This window comes from Balaenoptera borealis (assembly GCF_965194805.1).
Source record: "Balaenoptera borealis genome assembly, chromosome: 15".
Taxonomy (NCBI): domain Eukaryota; kingdom Metazoa; phylum Chordata; class Mammalia; order Artiodactyla; family Balaenopteridae; genus Balaenoptera; species Balaenoptera borealis.
In genome coordinates this window covers 56,168,778-56,185,959 of record NC_138871.1, presented here as the reverse complement: position 1 = coordinate 56,185,959, position 17,182 = coordinate 56,168,778, and the positions used below count along the sequence as shown (strand labels likewise).

General features: G+C 36.8%; 1 protein-coding gene across 4 annotated transcripts in view; it reads right to left on the bottom strand.

Annotated features, from left to right (window-relative positions):
• The window catches only part of THADA (THADA armadillo repeat containing), a 319,657-nt gene that overhangs the window by 210,164 nt on the left and 92,311 nt on the right, over positions 1-17,182 (bottom strand). For all 4 annotated transcript variants that reach the window (XM_082357946.1, XM_082357947.1, XM_082357949.1 and 1 more), the window contains one exon: positions 10,832-10,923. In XM_082357946.1, coding sequence (XP_082214072.1) covers positions 10,832-10,923 — 92 coding nt within the window. The remainder of the gene's footprint in view (positions 1-10,831; positions 10,924-17,182) is intronic.

The window sequence follows — 17,182 nt, the reverse complement described above, 5'->3', positions numbered from 1 at the left end:
TCTTCAAATACATAGACCATATCTTATAAATGTCTATACTCCTCTCAGTGCTCAGTCTTGAACGTAGTAAGCATGTTTGTTGAATAAATGATGAAGAAAAAAAAATGTTGGACCATCTAAACAGACCACCAACTATAAAAATGAAACCAGTGGCCTAGAAGGAGGGCTTGGATTGTAGGGCGTGAAAATGGGGATCAAGTGAATTAAAGGGAGGAAGTGTGTAACTGACCATTTATATGTATCTAAATCAGTTGTTCACAAGAGTCATCATAGAGATAAACAGAAGAAAGACAAAGATGTATTAGGAGCAATGGATGGCTCTAGGAATGTGTTTATAGAGTAGAAAATTCTAGGGCTTCCCTGGTGGCGCAGTGGTTGAGAGTCTGCCTGCCAATGCAGGGGACACGGGTTCGAGCCCTGGTCTGGGAAGATCCCACATGCCGCGGAGCAACTGGACCCGTGAGCCACAACTACTGAGCCCGCGCGTCTGGAGCCTGTGCTCCGCAACAAGAGAGGCCGCAACAGTGAGAGGCCCGCGCACCGCGATGAAGAGTGGCCCCCGCTCGCCGCAACTAGAGAAAGCCCTCGCACAGAAACGAAGACCCAACACAGCCAAAAATAAATAAATAAATAAATAAATAAATTTATTAAAAAAAAAAAAAAAAAGAAAATTCTAGACCTCCAAGATTTAGCACCTGGATCAGACTTATTGATCCTTGTCAAATGTAGCCAGTCTGACCCCATCTTCTGCTGAGCCGGGCTGGTCTGCCCTGACCTAGACAGACTCTTGTTCCCCTTCTATAAAGGCAGTTTGTACAGAATAAAACGCTAACAGTTTGGAAAGACAGAAAATAAAAAAACCTGGCAGATAGAGAAAGAGAGATTGTTCAAGACAGTTGGCCTAATTTGAATTCAGAGGCCCCGACATTAAAATACTATGCTCAATTTAAATAGAATAGGGATTTTGGGTTAATTAATTAAGTACCAATTCCAATAAACTTAGAAAAATCATTTGACTTCACACCATTTGGCCCTACAATAACAAAATCAATGTTGTAATATACATTGGTCAAATTCCAAAGTGAATTAGAGTTTATAATAAAAAACAATGTTAACATTCTGTTAGCTTGTTAGAGATTAGCTATGAATCAGGGAGATATTTCATATTGCAGAGCAGCATTTTCTGACTTAGAAAGTCATTGTATTTTATTCAGCATCTCTATTTTAAAGCTCTACAAAACTTTTTTCATGTGTGAAGACAAAACTTTGTTCCTGAGCGAGAATTTTATAATGAAGGCTTGCCTTCAGAAGCGAATTATACAGAACAACATATCCAGACACTTTTATTACGTCATATCTTTTAAAAATTATATGGAGGAATTGCACAAATAAAGGAAAAAAATACACTTTCCTATTAGGTTAAATACTACATATATTATTATTTATCTTCCTAACATTTTCACAGCTTTTGAGATAGCCTAGAAGAATGTAGCAGCAGACATCATTAGTCACCTAACAAAAATCCATTCCCTCATCCCATCCTTCCTTTAACAGTATTTGACTTTGGTTGGGTATTCACCCGTCTCTGAGTAGTCATATGTTTCAGGGAGGGCTGACACCAACCCCAGATCCAACTGGAGAATCCTAATTAGTCTAAGCTAATTATGGTGGATCCATTTCCCTTGTCAGGGATAAGCTGGGGCATACTAAGATGTTAACTCTGCCAAAAAGATGTTAAGGAAAGTCTGTAGAGTGTGGAGTTGACAGCATGGGAACACATACAAGAGGTGGTGCTGTCATTCTTAAAAACAAATAGGGATGCCACAAGGCCACTGAATATTGCATCTACTACATCTAGATGTGATGGCTGGAACTGTGGCCATCTTGAAACCATGAAGGACGCTTGCCTGAGGCCAATGCCTTCACATCCAGGATTGCACAGCAAAAAACTGAAAGAACCTGGGTCTCTGATGACATCATCAACCTGGAACGAATCAATCCCCCTTAAAACTTCTTGGTTATATGTGAGATAATAACTTTTCCTTATTCTTTAAATTTTGATTTGGGTTTTCTGCTACTTGCAGCCAAAAGCATTCTAACTGCTTCAAGTCTGAATTATTTCAAGCCTCTGTTTAAATATTAACAAATGAAGCTGTTATTTGGGAGATGAAGGACAACAACAGGGTATGCTGCTAGCAAGACATACAGACCAAAGGTACAGAACTCAGCCGTCCTAGTAGATCCTAAGGCCTTACCTATTATATTTCAGAGCTGGCTACTGTTCTGTTCCCCTCTCCCTACCTGCCTTTCCAACACACACACACACACACACACACACACACACACACACACACACACATCACACCCTGATGGGCTTGGTACTGACCTTGCTGATCAGTTCATCAACCAGGGTGTAGGCCCTATTTCCCCCATTATCAATGATCAAGGCTTTGGGAAAATGGACGTTATCTTCTTCTGACAAAATGGTAGAAGAAACTGATTTAGGATATAAAGTTCATTCTCCCAAAGAGGCACTTTATTTATGTATTTTAAATTTTTAAAATAAATTTATTTATTTATCTTTGTCCGCGTTGGGTCTTCGTTGCTGCACATGGGCTTTCTCTAGTTGTGGCGAGCGGGGGCTACTCTTTGTTGTGGTGCGCAGGCTTTTCATTGAGGTAGCTTCTCTTGTTGCGGAGCATGGGCTCTAGGCGTGTGGGCTTCAGTAGTTGTGATGCGCGGGCTCAGTAGTTGTGGCTCGCGGGCTCTAGAGCGCAGGCTCAGTAGTTGTGGTGCACGGGCTTAGTTGCTCTAAGGCATGTGGGATCTTCCTGGACCAGGGCTTGAACGTGTGTCCCCCTGCATTGGCAGGCAGATTCTCAACCACTGTGCCACCAGGGAAGTCCCCAAAGAGGCACTTTAAATATAAGATTTTAAAAGGTCTAAAATTATGAAATTTTCATTGATTCATATTTATTTACCACCTACTACATGCCAGGATACCATTTTAAATTTATATCTGGTGGACCTCCCCAGATATAAATTCCCCAGATATAAGTTCTTTAACTTGGGGAAATACTGCATGTTATATCCCACTCTTGAAGAGACACAAAAACCACTGTAGCATATTAAATGTTCTGAGAAGTCCTGTCATAAAGAAATTTTTATTTAATCCAGCATTTCCAAAACTTACTTGACTTTACAATTTACTTTTCACTAAATATCTTTTTAATATCTTAAGGAAGCTAGTAATCCTTAAAACATAAGGCATATTCCCCTCTAATATAGCCACTACTCAATTTAGAAGTAACAAAAAGAATAAATGCTGAAAAAAAACCATACCAAGCTGGAACCGAGCTTTAATAATCTACAGAGAGTATCAGTTATTCCTAAGTAACTTTCTTCCAGGGTCTTGCATCATATTCTCCAATACTACCAGCGGGGGACACAGAATGCAATCACTTCTCAACTGATTCCTAAAACAATGCCTTTATCATGGAATACTCCAATACTAAAACTTATAAATGATTCATAATGTTGTGTAAAATTCAAACCAGTCTCCTTGGCTTGTTTTACTCATTGATATAGCCCCAGAACATGGTTCAGTGCTTACACAGAATAGATGGTCAGTGAATCCTTGGCTCTAGGAATAAATGACTAAATGGATGAACGGATGAATATTTCCATCATGTGCTTTCAGTCCTGGTCTGGTTTATCTTCTAACTTTCTCAGACATATACAACATGTGTTCTAATCTCGATATCTTTGTTCATGCCTATATAACCTTATATGCAACATCCTCGTCTTTACCCATTCAAATTCTACCCATTTTTTCAAATCCAGATTAAGCCTGACTCCTGCACAAAGCCCAACCTCATCCTCCTCTGACCCCCTCATCCCCTGACAATATCAGAGTTTGATACTCATTTTTCCTAAGCTAGCTCACATGTTGGTCTTCTCTCTCAGTAAATGATAAAATCCTTGAAATCCAAGACCATGTCATAAACTACTTTTGTACATATTAGAGTGGCAAGGCACATAGCAAATATTCAATGAAAAAATTTTATTGATTGTATTTTATTAAAAGTTTGGTGTGTAACAAGAATAGTTCAAAATTCCTGGAATTTCTAAACTATCCATTACTAAAATCAATAGTTATAAGGACCAAGTTCTGAATAAAGAAGAAATATTATCCAAGTTCTAAAGAAACTGTTCCCTCTGGTTTTAACCTCTTTGACTCCATTTTCTCATTTGGAAAAGAGCTCTGTGGTATTTCTCTACAGGTATTGAATGAGCAACAAATACTGCTTGTAAAACCCCTGATAAATGAAGACTTTATCTCAGAGTCCTGGAAGAAATCCTGACGTCCTAAATTATGTAATCCTGGTATTACATTATATTAGTCTGGTTCATATAAAATGTAAGCTACAAAAATACCAAAGCTAAGAAAAAATATTTACTCATGCTTTTACTGAGATGCAGAAAGAGGATGCACGCATTGCCAAAATTCCATAGAACATGCTCAAACTAAAGCAACAATGCCTTAGTTATTAAAGAAGGCAATGGCCTGAAGCAGTACTTAGGAACAAAGATTACTTCGTCCCCACAAGAGTCAATATTTAAGAACACAATGACTAATTCCCACTTCAAGTTCATGAACATATTTCTTTTTAAGAGCTTCTTTTTGGTTAAAATTTTTATTTGTGGTTTTCCTACCTGTGATCCATGAACCTAAGAATGAACAAAAACTTGAAACATGAAACTCTCCAGTAGGCCAAAGTGTCAGAATAGACTTAATTCTGATTTTAAGAACTTCTCAACAAGGGTTACACAAGACTTGTACTTAACTTCTCAGTCTCCAAGAATACACATTTACCTACTCTGCCTAAAGAACCAGATCGAATGTTCTGTAAACAACTGTGGAAGACGCATGAATGATACCTCCAGACCGTATCAAAACACTGGGGCTCTTAGCTTAATTTCAAATTATTTGAATCCAAACTAGTATTATTGTTGCTAATAGAAACTCCATTTATAAATAATCAGCTAAAATTTTTAAATGTTCTAGTTGAGCTTACTGTAAGCTAAAAGTAACCATTAACTTTATTTCCAGCACTAGCTGTGTGACCTTGAGCACCTCAATTTTCACATCTGCAAAATGAGAATGGGACTGGATGGCTACTTATGTCCTCTCAAATATAAAAACTAATATAATAATGGTTATTATTATAATCATTATTAAATATATGAATGAAAATTATAAGCAGAGATTTGGAAAAACATTAGGTTAAGCCTAGAAGACATCATACAATAGACAAAGATGATCACAAAACCCCCAAATCCTCTCCCCATAGCACCAAACTATCATCAAATACCAGAGTTTTATAGAGGTAAATAAATGGCTTACTGGCCACACTGATATCCTATTGGGGGTAATAAAAAGGTCTTAAAATCAACTTGCCACATGAACATGTGAGAGTCCTGGCTCCACACTGAGACTTTGGTGAAGTGCCTCATTTCCCACAGTCTCAGGATGTAGAATCTAAAGCCACACTCTCAAAAGTGACTCACTGCTCATAAGGGGCTGTGTGTGCTGGTGGGTAAATCCGCATGTGCTCTGCAGATGTAGCTGGATTTGGGTTCTAGTTCTACCACTTTCTGGCTGTATGACCTCGGGCAAATAACTCAATCTCACCAACCCTAGTTTATTCCTGTGTGAAATTAGAATGACTCTATCCACTCTGCAGGGCTGTGATGAAGGCTAAAATAGACACTTATAAAGAATTTGGCACATGCCAAGCACGCAAATAGGCGCTAAGGATATGCCATCTCCCTTCACAACTTCTCCATTCCTTTTACACGAGTGGAACAGAGACTCTAGCGCCGCAGGTAACTGCCATATTCTTCTTTAGACTGTCCGTTTCCCTAGGGCCAAGAGTATGTCTGATTCATCTTTGGATCCCAGTGCCCAGCAGAGGGCCCAGAGTGAAAACGCAATATAAATGCTTGTTAAATGGAGAAGACGAGAACCCATTGGGTCTGAGGATGTTAAGGTTATCCTGGCCACAGTCAAAAGAAAATTCTGATCTTCAGTTTGGCCAAATAGGCACTTGCTACAAACTACTATGTAGTTCAAAGCAAATAAGCTATTCTGAATTCTAATAATTACATTCTCTAAAATTTAAAAACCTAGTTGTCCTACAGCTCCCAATTTCAGTTTTGAGAATCCAATTCTTTCCTAAACAATGGAGTGGGTAACCACAAAAACTTGTGGAATCTCTTTTCCTAGAAAACATGAAGAACAGGAGAGAAGCCAATCTGTCTGGAAACTGCTTCAAAATCTGTCTCTAAGCAGGGGCTAGACTAGACGAGATGTCGCTCAGAGGATCCTTCCAGACTCACACCACTAAGACGTTAAGGGAAATAACTAAAGCAATTCTCTGTTATTTGTACCCTGGAAAATAAAACAAATACAATTTAACATCTCCTAACATAGTCATTAGAAATAATTTTACTTGGACCTGGTGATCCTTTTACAAACATTTTCCTCTTAAACTGTATTAAATCATCCTAAGCTATTAATTTGAATATGAGCTCTCTCTAACAAGACAGAATTGAGATTGTACTTAACACTGAAAACAAGATTATTATTCTTTTGTTCCTCTTTTTCAACCTACCTGTTTCCATGTACCCCAAATCTACTCATCCCCAAAGCTTTATAAGAAACACAGTCCCCCCAAGTGCTCCACTCAACTCTCCCACTAGTGAATTTCTAACGCAGCCATTATTCAGACCACATTGTGCAGCTGATTACTGTATGTTGTCTTCTATTTGTATCTGCTTCACAACAGATGACAATTCTCGTTTCCCTAGCTGAAACGTAAGCTCCTTGAACAAGGTCCACCTTTTATATTTCTCATGGACTCCTCCACCGTGTCAATATTGAGTTCATGACAAATGCTTACGAATTCTTATTGGCTGACTGATTTAAAATGAAGAGAGAACAAGAGCTATAGAACACTCTGTACACTGAGCACCTGTATGAAGCTTTGGCAAAGTCTAAAATAAAGCTTTTCAGACTACTACATGTATATTGATATTTGTCCTTTACCTGGGAATAGAACAGTTGAAGGTTAAAACAAAAAGGGGCTAAAGGGAAAGACCTAGAGTTAAAGATCACACTGGTTTAGCTCCTGCCCTGTAAGGAATGAGGAACTACCAAGGTGAGCCCACTCACAGTGCAGATGGAGGCTATTTTGGAATGCCCAGCACACGCCCCACATCACAGAGCTGAGTAGCTTCTGATTCTATCAATACAAAGGATCAATTACTCATTCTGTCGGGCCAAGCCAGTCCGGGGGTAATAAATAGAAAGGAAAGGAGTTTTAGAAAATTTAAATGTAATACCATTATTTAAAACAAACAAGTGAAACATGTTTTCTCATTCTTCATAATCCAAAAGACACATCTAGAACAAGGATAGTGAGCTCTAGAGTCCAATCATTTCAAGCATACTCGATATACTTATAAATGGGGAGGAGGCAGAACCTCTGCTCCTTTCTTTATACATGAAACGGGAACTTCTTGTCCCTACTACCAAGCAGGTACTGTTCTAGGCACTGGGAACATAGCAGTTTACCAAACTCATAATTCTAGTAACAATTACGTAAAGCCCAGCTTAGTATTTGATAGAAATAAAGAGACTTCAAGGATAGTCCAAATCGCTTATCTTAGAGGAGAAAACCAAGGCCCAGAGAGGTTAACTAATTTGTTTCAGTTGGTTATGGCGGGTCTATGGCAACAAAGCCAGGAGTAGAAACCAGATTTCTCATCTCTCATCTAGTAACAAAATTTGCTTATTCAGTAAGCAAGTATTTCTGGCCATTACATGCCAGACACTATGCTAGGCACCAGGCATACAAAAATAAGGATAAGATACTGACCCTGTACTCCAAAAGCACAGGGGAACTGTAAGACAATGAGATGAGTACAATAATAGAAGTGGTAACAGAGAAAAAGCAAACTACATCTCTAATTGCATAGGACTTCCAATATTTTAAAAGAAAATGAACTGTTACTAGTTTGTTTTATTCTCCCTATAGCCCTATGAGTACAGAACACAGATCTTATTATTCCTGGTCTATAGATGGAGAAATTGAAGTGCAAAGCGGGTAAGGGAGTCTATTAAGGTCATCTCCAGTGGTAGCAAAATGCTTAGAAACCAAGTCTGTTTACTCCAGGATAGACTATTTTTCCACTAGATGGGAAAGGCAGATGTTCTTTTTCTGTCCAGTTCCCTTCTGATCAAGAGCGCACATTTGCAAGACTGTGCGCAGAACAATCTGTGGCTGTGAAAGTAGACTTCACTGGCCTATGAGGTCTCATTGGCTGAGTTTAGTTATTCAATGGTTGAGTAACCAACCAATAAGACATCATTATTACTAGCATTCTTACAGTGCCCATGATACATACACAGAATAGAAGCAAAAGGTTCTGCCCACAGGGAGTTAATATTGTAGCGGACAGGTATATAAACATTTCACCCAAAAGTGACATAATTAAACAAACTACAGCTAGAAGAATCATTACAAATAATGGCAAGTTTAAGACATTAAAGGTTTTGCAGAGCAAATCTAGTGGGTGCTGCCGAGAAATATACTCTTTAAGGGTTAAACAAAGAACAGAAGCCTTGTATATATAATGATATATACTAACCTTCAGGTTATTGAAATAAAAACTCTTACCAAAAATGCTTATCACATTAAAAATAATTAACTTTTTAATACCTTCATTTCACTTTTCAGCTTTATTCAAGACAATTATTATGAATATTCTATTTCCCTCTTTCTAGGAAAGTTATATATTTTGTAACCTTTTCTATTTAAGAGGAATGAATTTATAATGGAGGTTCACATCAGCAAGCTGTGGCAAAGAGATTACAACAGTGTGGTTTCATTGTGCCATTCTTCCACCCTCCTTCAGATGCAACCTACATAAAATGAATCTGATCATTTTCTCCTGTATAAAGTAAAATTTGTATACACATCCAAGAATCACTCACTTCATAAAAAGTAAAAGGGAAAAAAAGCATTTCTTCATTTTCGAGTTCAGTTTTAAACATTAATTTCACTTGTTTGATAACCTCATATTTTATTTATGCACTATTTATCATGGCCTTATAATATGACCAAACTGTTTTAAACCTCAGCACTTTATTGAATTATTAACAAAGTAAGCAAAGCTAAAAAGAAACAAATATTAGTGATTTCAAACTAGTGACAGGAAGAATTTATTTAGGAACCAGCTAAATAGTAAAAATTACAATCAGCCTTTCAAAGGAATAATGTTACCATTATCAGAAATACAACTCAGCTAAAAAAAAAACTCTCTACTATTTCCTTAGTATACTCAAGGAATTCACACTTACAGCCAACTGCTTTCCATTTAAATATTTATTGAATTTTATAGGGTGATAAATAGCAATTTAAATAACAATTCAGAACTACCAGTAGATTTCATTAGATTTACCAACAGTGCATCATAAAATTATTTCATGATATTTTCTCATTCCTAAGACTTAGTTCCATCACAAGAAAATATATTTTAATAAACAAGAGCTTAAAACCTGACTTAAAAGTGTGATCATCAGGGCCTTCCCTGGTGGCGCAGTGGTTGAGAATCTGCCTGCCAATGCAGGCGACATGGGTTCGAGCCCCGGTCTGGGAAGATCCCACATGCCGCAGAGCAGCTAGGCCCGTGAGCCACAACTACTGAGCCTGGGCATCTGGAGCCTGTGCCCCGCAATGGGAGAGGCCGCGACAGTGAGAGGCCCGCGCACCGCGATGAAGAGTGGCCCCCGCTCTCCGGAACTGGAGAAAGCCCTCACACAGAAACGAAGACCCAACACAGCCAAAAATAAATAAATAAATAAATTTATTAAAAAAAAAAAAGTGTGATCATCAACTTTTTTAGGCAGGAGAGGAATAGGGCCTGATTTATCTCTAGAGCATCAAGAGAAAGACCACTGGGCCAAATCAGATATAGTAAATGAAGTTAAGAAATGATTAAGCATGCAGCGACAGTGACATCTAGTGTTAACAACTGCAAGCCACTAGACTAACACTAAACCCTCCTAAGTGCTAAAGAAACAGCTATTCAAAGCTTCTCTTCTTTAAAAAACAAACAGAACTTGTTCATTGTATCTAAAAATTACTCATAATCAAAATATTTCAGTAAGTTTTTTTCCCAGACGTTAAAAAAAACCTTAAGAGGAAAATGTCTTAGAGAGTAAACATAACACCGAAGACCTAAAAGTAAAAAGCATTGTTTATTCTGTGTGACCAACATCCGTAACTGCTCCCCTTGGTTAGAGGTTAATGTAAAAGTAATCTGGGACATGTCCCGATGAGTGTACTATAAACATTTAAACTTCCAGTTACTATAAAAACAAAGATATTGCACAAGCTAGCAAGTGATGACACATCAAGAAAAAGCAATATAGGACATTTCAGGAATACGTGAAGAAGATGTAAATCAAAAACAAAACAAAACAAAAAAACGAACTTTAGCTGTTGCACTGAGAAACAAGCTCTACATTTCAGCCCTTGCTACTCTGATATATATATTTTTGCTGCTTTGAAAGGTCCACTTATTAGACAGTAGATATTTTTGCCCAAGGGCTTAGAATTTGGCAGCATAGGTTAATTTACCATAGTATTTTTATAGTTTTATGCTCTAGATGAATCTATAAAAGTAAGCAAAATTCCAAAAATTATTTTTGGCCAGGACAATATTTTGTAAAAAAGTAAAGTTAGCATTAGATGAAGCTTACCTATTTTTTTTGGAAAGTTCATCCTTTCCCCTTTTAACTCCAAATATTCTTGTGATCAATGTACTGAAGAGAAGTGTGGATGAATTTCTCACCTAATGTAAAAATAGATACACAATAAAGGTTAAGAAATATTCATGGTGTGAAACCAACATTTACAATGTTCAAACTAGACATTCAAAATCATTACCCGATTGCCTAGTGTGGGGCTAAAGAAGATGTGGTTTATGTCCATAAAGGAAGACAATTTTCAATAACTTTATAGTAATTACCTCAATGACTTCCTCTTAAACTGAGCTCTACAATCCAACCACATGCACACAACACAGCTTTTTCCTATACTTCTAATATTACCAGCAACTGTTTTCATTATCTCTTTGTACTTGTATCATTAAATAACACTTAAAAAGAAACAATAAATTCATTTTCCCACATCATTTCTGATGATGAATATCCCAAGAAAGAGCTCAGCTCTTCCCTTTTATTTTCTGTAATCATTTACCTATGAGAAAATACTTATCAGACCTAACTCAAAGGATCCACATTATTAATATCGCCAAGAAAATATTTAATATCATATACAAAATGTTATTAACCACACAACTGCAGTAACCTAACAAAGTAATTTTAACCCTAAGATTATCTGAGGCAACTGGTTCACAGAAATAAGAAGAAAAAACTATAAACATGAATCACTTCTTCAAATGGTAATAATAAAGCAGATCTATTTCCAAACCAATGTGTCAAGACGCTTTCCTACATCATAAAAATGTCTTGAAAGCCATGGGATATTGGGCTTCCTCAATTACCTTGCCAAATCAGAGTAGAGATGTATAAATATATACTGACTTCCCTATAGTGTGTAAGGCCCTATACCAACCCCATGGAGAATGTCCAGAAATAGAACACACACACTTACTGCTAACACAGAGCTTATATTCTAATTAGATAGGAGTCATATGGTGTGTTAAATAGCAATATAAGAAAAAAGGTAGTTAAAAGTAACAATGTAGGATTTAGAAGATAGCTTCCTGAAACTACTGCAGTAAGGATCACAACTCAAACGCCCATAAGGGCAGTGAGTGACAGAGGCAGCAGAGGATTGGGTCTAATGCAGTCACTATTCAGCTTCAGCTGAAGTTGCTGCCTTGATGGGAATGTAAGCCCAGTGTTGCCAGATCTTCTGCTTTTTCAAGAGAAGCCAGAAACCCCAACTTTTATGTGAAATCTATTTTGAAAAGTTGGCAACAAATTAAAGGAAAAAAAAAAAAAACTATTGTGGAAGCCAAATAAAACACAGTTGTGGGCCAGATTTGACCTATCAGCCACCAGTTTGCAACCTCTCCTCTAGAAGCACATGACTGACTCAATTTATGTGTGGTAACTCTTGAAATGGACCACAGATACTCAATTTATGTGTGGTAACTCTTGAAATGGACCACAGATACACTGGCACAATTCATACCATAATTGCAATAAAACCCTAAAATTGGACAAACTCACTTATGTCCATTCAACAGTTAACAAACATTAATGAAGTCCCTACTGTGTGCCTTGCCTAATATCCCCAAACACATCACTCTGTCCTGTTACTCTATCAACATCACCTCTGTCCTAGCTCAGGTCTTGATTATCTCTCACCTAGGCCATTGACTTGGTTCTCAAAGACTCCTTAGGTTCAAGATGACTTGGTAACGTCATCCAGGACCCTATCGCCTCTCAAGAATCATACAAAAACATAAAAAGAAAAGAAAAATCAAAACACAAACTCCATCTTGCCCTAAACCAAACTTTCTGACAAAGACTGCCAGAAGCAGTAAACTTAAAACAGAGGAGTGTCTGGAGATGAAAGAGGATGCCTGCTGAGGCATACCTTATCAAAAATGTAGAGGACTGTTTTACAAAGTGAATGGGCACCCATCCCCCACCCCAACCAAGAAAGAAATCTCCCTTGTTTGATTTGATAGGCTGAAGGCAGGAGACACATAATGTCTTTTAGTAATGTTAAGATGGATCAAACAGATTACCAGCCTGATCCATTCATCAAGTTCCCTCATTAGTAGCCAGTGATTATCATTACTTATTCCAGTAGGTATAGCAAATTAGTGATATTCTACCATTAATTAGTTACAATTTTCAGAAAAACTACCATTAAAAAAAAAAGCTTTCCTTCATGAGCTATTTGGTCATTCTGTTATCAGTTAGTACAGAATTATTTCCATAAATTTACCAGTGTGCAGAATGAGTTCATGTCATAGCAACCTCCAAAGGTGACCAAATGATAAACTTTTAAGACATTTCTAAAAATTAATTTTCCTGTTATTGAGATATAATTCACATACCATAAAATTCGCCATCTTAAAGGTACTCTTCAGTGGTTTTTACTATGTTCACAAAGTAGGAAACTATCACCACTACCTAATTCCAGAATATTTTCATGACTCCAAAATGAAACCCTATACACATTAACAGTAATTTCCTATTCTCCCTCACTAGGCAAGTACTAATCTACTTCCTGTCTCTAGGGATTTGCCTATTCTGGATGTTTCATATTCATGAGATCATGTGACATGCAGTCTTTTATGTCTGGCTTCTTCCATTTGGCTTTCATTCTCAAGGTTCACCCATGTTGTAGCATGTATCAGTATGCCATTCCTTTTTATGGCTGAATAATATTCCATTGAATGGATATACCACATTAAAAAAATCTACTCATCATTTGATGAACACTGGGTTGTTTCCACTTTTTGGCTATTATGGATAATGGTGCTATGAACACTCACATACAAGTGTTGTTTTTTTTTTTTTAATTTTTATTTATTTATTTATTTATTTTTGGCTGTGTTGGGTCTTCGTTTCTGTGCGAGGGCTTTCTCTAGTTGCTGCAAGCGGGGGCCACTCTTCATCGCAGTGTGCGGGCCTCTCACTATCGCAGCCTCTCTTGCTGCCGAGCACAGGCTCCAGACGCGCAGGCTCAGTAATTGTGGCTCACGGGCCCAGTTGCTCCGCGGCATGTGGGATCTTCCCAGACCAGGGCTCGAACCCGTGTCCCCTGCATTGGCAGGCAGATTCTCAACCACTGCGCCACCAGGGAAGCCCCATACAAGTTTTTGTGTAAACATGTTTTCACTTTTCTTGGGTATATACCAAGAAGTGAATCTGCTGGGTCACATGGTAACTCTATGCTAACCTTTTGAGAAACTGCCAAAGTGGCGGTACCATTTACATCCTTACCAGCAGTGTACGAGAGTTCCATTTTCACCAGTTCTCCAAATCCTCCCCAGTAATTGTAATGGTCCACCTTTTAAATTATAGCTATCCCACTGGGTATGAAATGGTTATATCACTGTGGTTTTGATTTGTGTTTTCCTGATAATGAATGATGTTAAGCATCTTTTCATGTACTTACTGGCCACCTGTGTATCTTTCTTTTGGAGAAATATATTCAAATTCATTGTCCATTTTTAAATTGGGTTCTTTTTATCATTGATTTGTAAGAGTTTTTTATATATCCTGGATACCAGTCAAATATACAATTATCAGATATATGATTTGCAAATAATTTCTCCCATTCTGTCAGATGTCTTTTCATTTTCTTAGCGGTATGCTTTGAAACACAGACATTTTAAATTTTGATCAATCTAATCTACCATTTTTCTTTTGTTGCTTGTGCTTTAGGTGTCATATCTAAGAAGCCATTACCTAATCCAAGGTCACAAAGATTTATACTTATGTTTTCTTCTAAAGGTTTTATCATTTTGGCTCTTACATTTAGGACTTTGATCCATTTTGAGTTAATTTCTAAATATAGTATAAGATAAGAAGCAAAAGCATTCTTTTGCATGTGGATATTCAGTTGTCCCAGAACCATTTGTTGAACAGACTATTCTTTCCCCCACTGAATTGTTTTGGCACCTTTTTTATTAAAAGTTAGGTTTTATTTCTGGACTCTTAATTCTGTTCCATTGATTTATATAAGTCTATCCTTAAGGCATTACCACACTGTCTTGATTACTGTTGCTTTGTGTAAGTCTTGAAATTTGGATATGTGAGTCTTCCAATTCTGTTCTTTTTCAAGATTGTTCTGGCTATTCTGAGTCTCTTGCATTCTCTCTCAATTTTAGAATAAACTGGTCAATTTCTGCAAAACTGTCAAAATGGAATTTTAACAGAGATTATAGTGAATCTGTAGATTGGGGAGTATTGCCATCTTAAGAATACTGGTCTTCCAGTCCATGAATATGGAATAGCTTCCCACTTATTTAGGCCTTCTTTAATTTCTTTCAACAATGGTTTCTAAGTTTCATTGCACAAATCTTAAACTTCTTTTGTTACATTTATTCTTAAATATTTTATTCTTTTTGATTCTATTATAAATGGAAATGTTTTCTTAATTTCATTTTTTGATTATTCATTGGTAGTGTATAGAAATACAACTGATTTTTGTACATTGATCTTGTGTCCTGCAACCTTGCTGAACTTGTTTATCAGCCCTAATTTGTGTGTGCGTGTGCGTGTGTGTGTGTGTGGGTGAACGCCTTAGGATTTTCTATATGTAACTGCAATTGAAAAACAGAAATATTTACAGACAGTTCTGTGTGTACTCTGATGCTATTGCGAATATGTTCCTATAAAAGGGTTTCATCTTTAAGAAATTCATGGAAAAGACTCTGACAAGTACAGGTTTCTGGTAACTGACTGTACTGCTGAACTGAATGAATAAGCAGAACTGAATTTTCAGAACTCTAATGAAAAACTGATGAACTCATAAAAGTGCTAACAAAAGATCAAGATAAAAAAAAAATTAATTACATGGGACTGAGTGAACTGATGAGGATGAGTATAATTTTTGTGACTTTCTGTCTGAATTAAAAAAAAAAAAAATCCAACAAGGACTCAGAGGCAAAGAATATACAAATCAATTTTCACTGCAAAGTAAAGGAGCTGTTACAGTGGAGGATTACTGGACCGAATGTCAATATTATGACATAGTATGAGTGTGTTTCATGTTTGGTAATTGCAATCATTGTTGCTTTTGTTGTGGTCATCCATGTACAATGGTTGGTGTCAGTCTATTTATCTCTTGTAAAAATAAAATACAGTGTGTGTGTGTGGAAAAAAAAAAAAAAAGAAAAACAGAAATAGTTTTGCATCTTTCTTTCCAATCTGGCTGATATTATTTCTTATTCTTGCCTAACTGCCCTACCTAAAACCTCCAGTACAATGTTGAATAGATGTGACAAGTGTGGATATCCTTGTCCTGTTCCTGATCTTAGGGGAAAAGCTTTCAGTCTTTTACCATTAAGTACATTGTTAGCTATGGATTTTTCATTAACACCCTTCATCAGATTGAGAAAGTTCCCTTCCATTTCTAGTTTACTGAGTGTTTTTAACATGAAATGGTGTCAGATTGTGTCAACTGTTTTTTTGCCTCTGCTTAAATGATCATGTGGTTTTTGGTTCTTTAGTCTATTTGTACGGGTTATTAAATTAATTGATTTCCATATGTTGAAATATATATACTCTGTTTTAAAAGTGTAGAAGTTATACAGCATAACATTTTTAAAAGTTACTGTAAATGTAGAGCAAAATAACTATCATGAAGACTACTTGTTACTTAAGCTAGAAGAGTGTCCTTGTTTCTGTGTGACAGTATTAATAGTTCAAGGACATCTGTTTCAGTTACCCCTTTTTATTTTCTAATATTTCATCCATATTTTCTGTCCCTGTTCACTATAAAGCTAATGAGGAGGGAACTAAGTAGAAGTACAATTGAGAAAAAGGTTGTGACTAACTGACAAACTACATTATCAACTCCTAAAACATGGATAGTAAATGCTAACGTGATTCACTGATGTTAAATCTTAACGTGGGTAATGAAAAAGTTCATATACAGTGCTAGTATATTTTGAAAAACTCATAGTAGTAATGGCAATGAAAACAGTCCTGTTTATTAGGAAGGAAGGACCAAGGAGAGTGCAAGTAAAAAGGAAAGTAACAATAGAAAAGAGCAAGTGGTAATAAAGTTAGAAATGGAGAGAACAGAATGGCTGCCAAATAACTCCAACTATAATCAATCCTCATCACAAGGAAAACACCAGAAAACCTCTTCTCTTACTACCTTCCCCATCAAGCCCCCAACATACAGTTGATAGAGACTTGGTATTCAGCTACAAACTGACAACTGCTGCCAAAGTTTTCCCCTTCTATTAGCTGATTACATATGCTTTTTCTTTCCTTTGTAGTACAAAAGAGTTTCCAAACAGATTTCTGTAAGATACAGAAGAGTTAGGTAAATGAAAATTATGTTTCACAAAGCAGTGTGTGTGTGTATGTGTGTATATATGTATATGT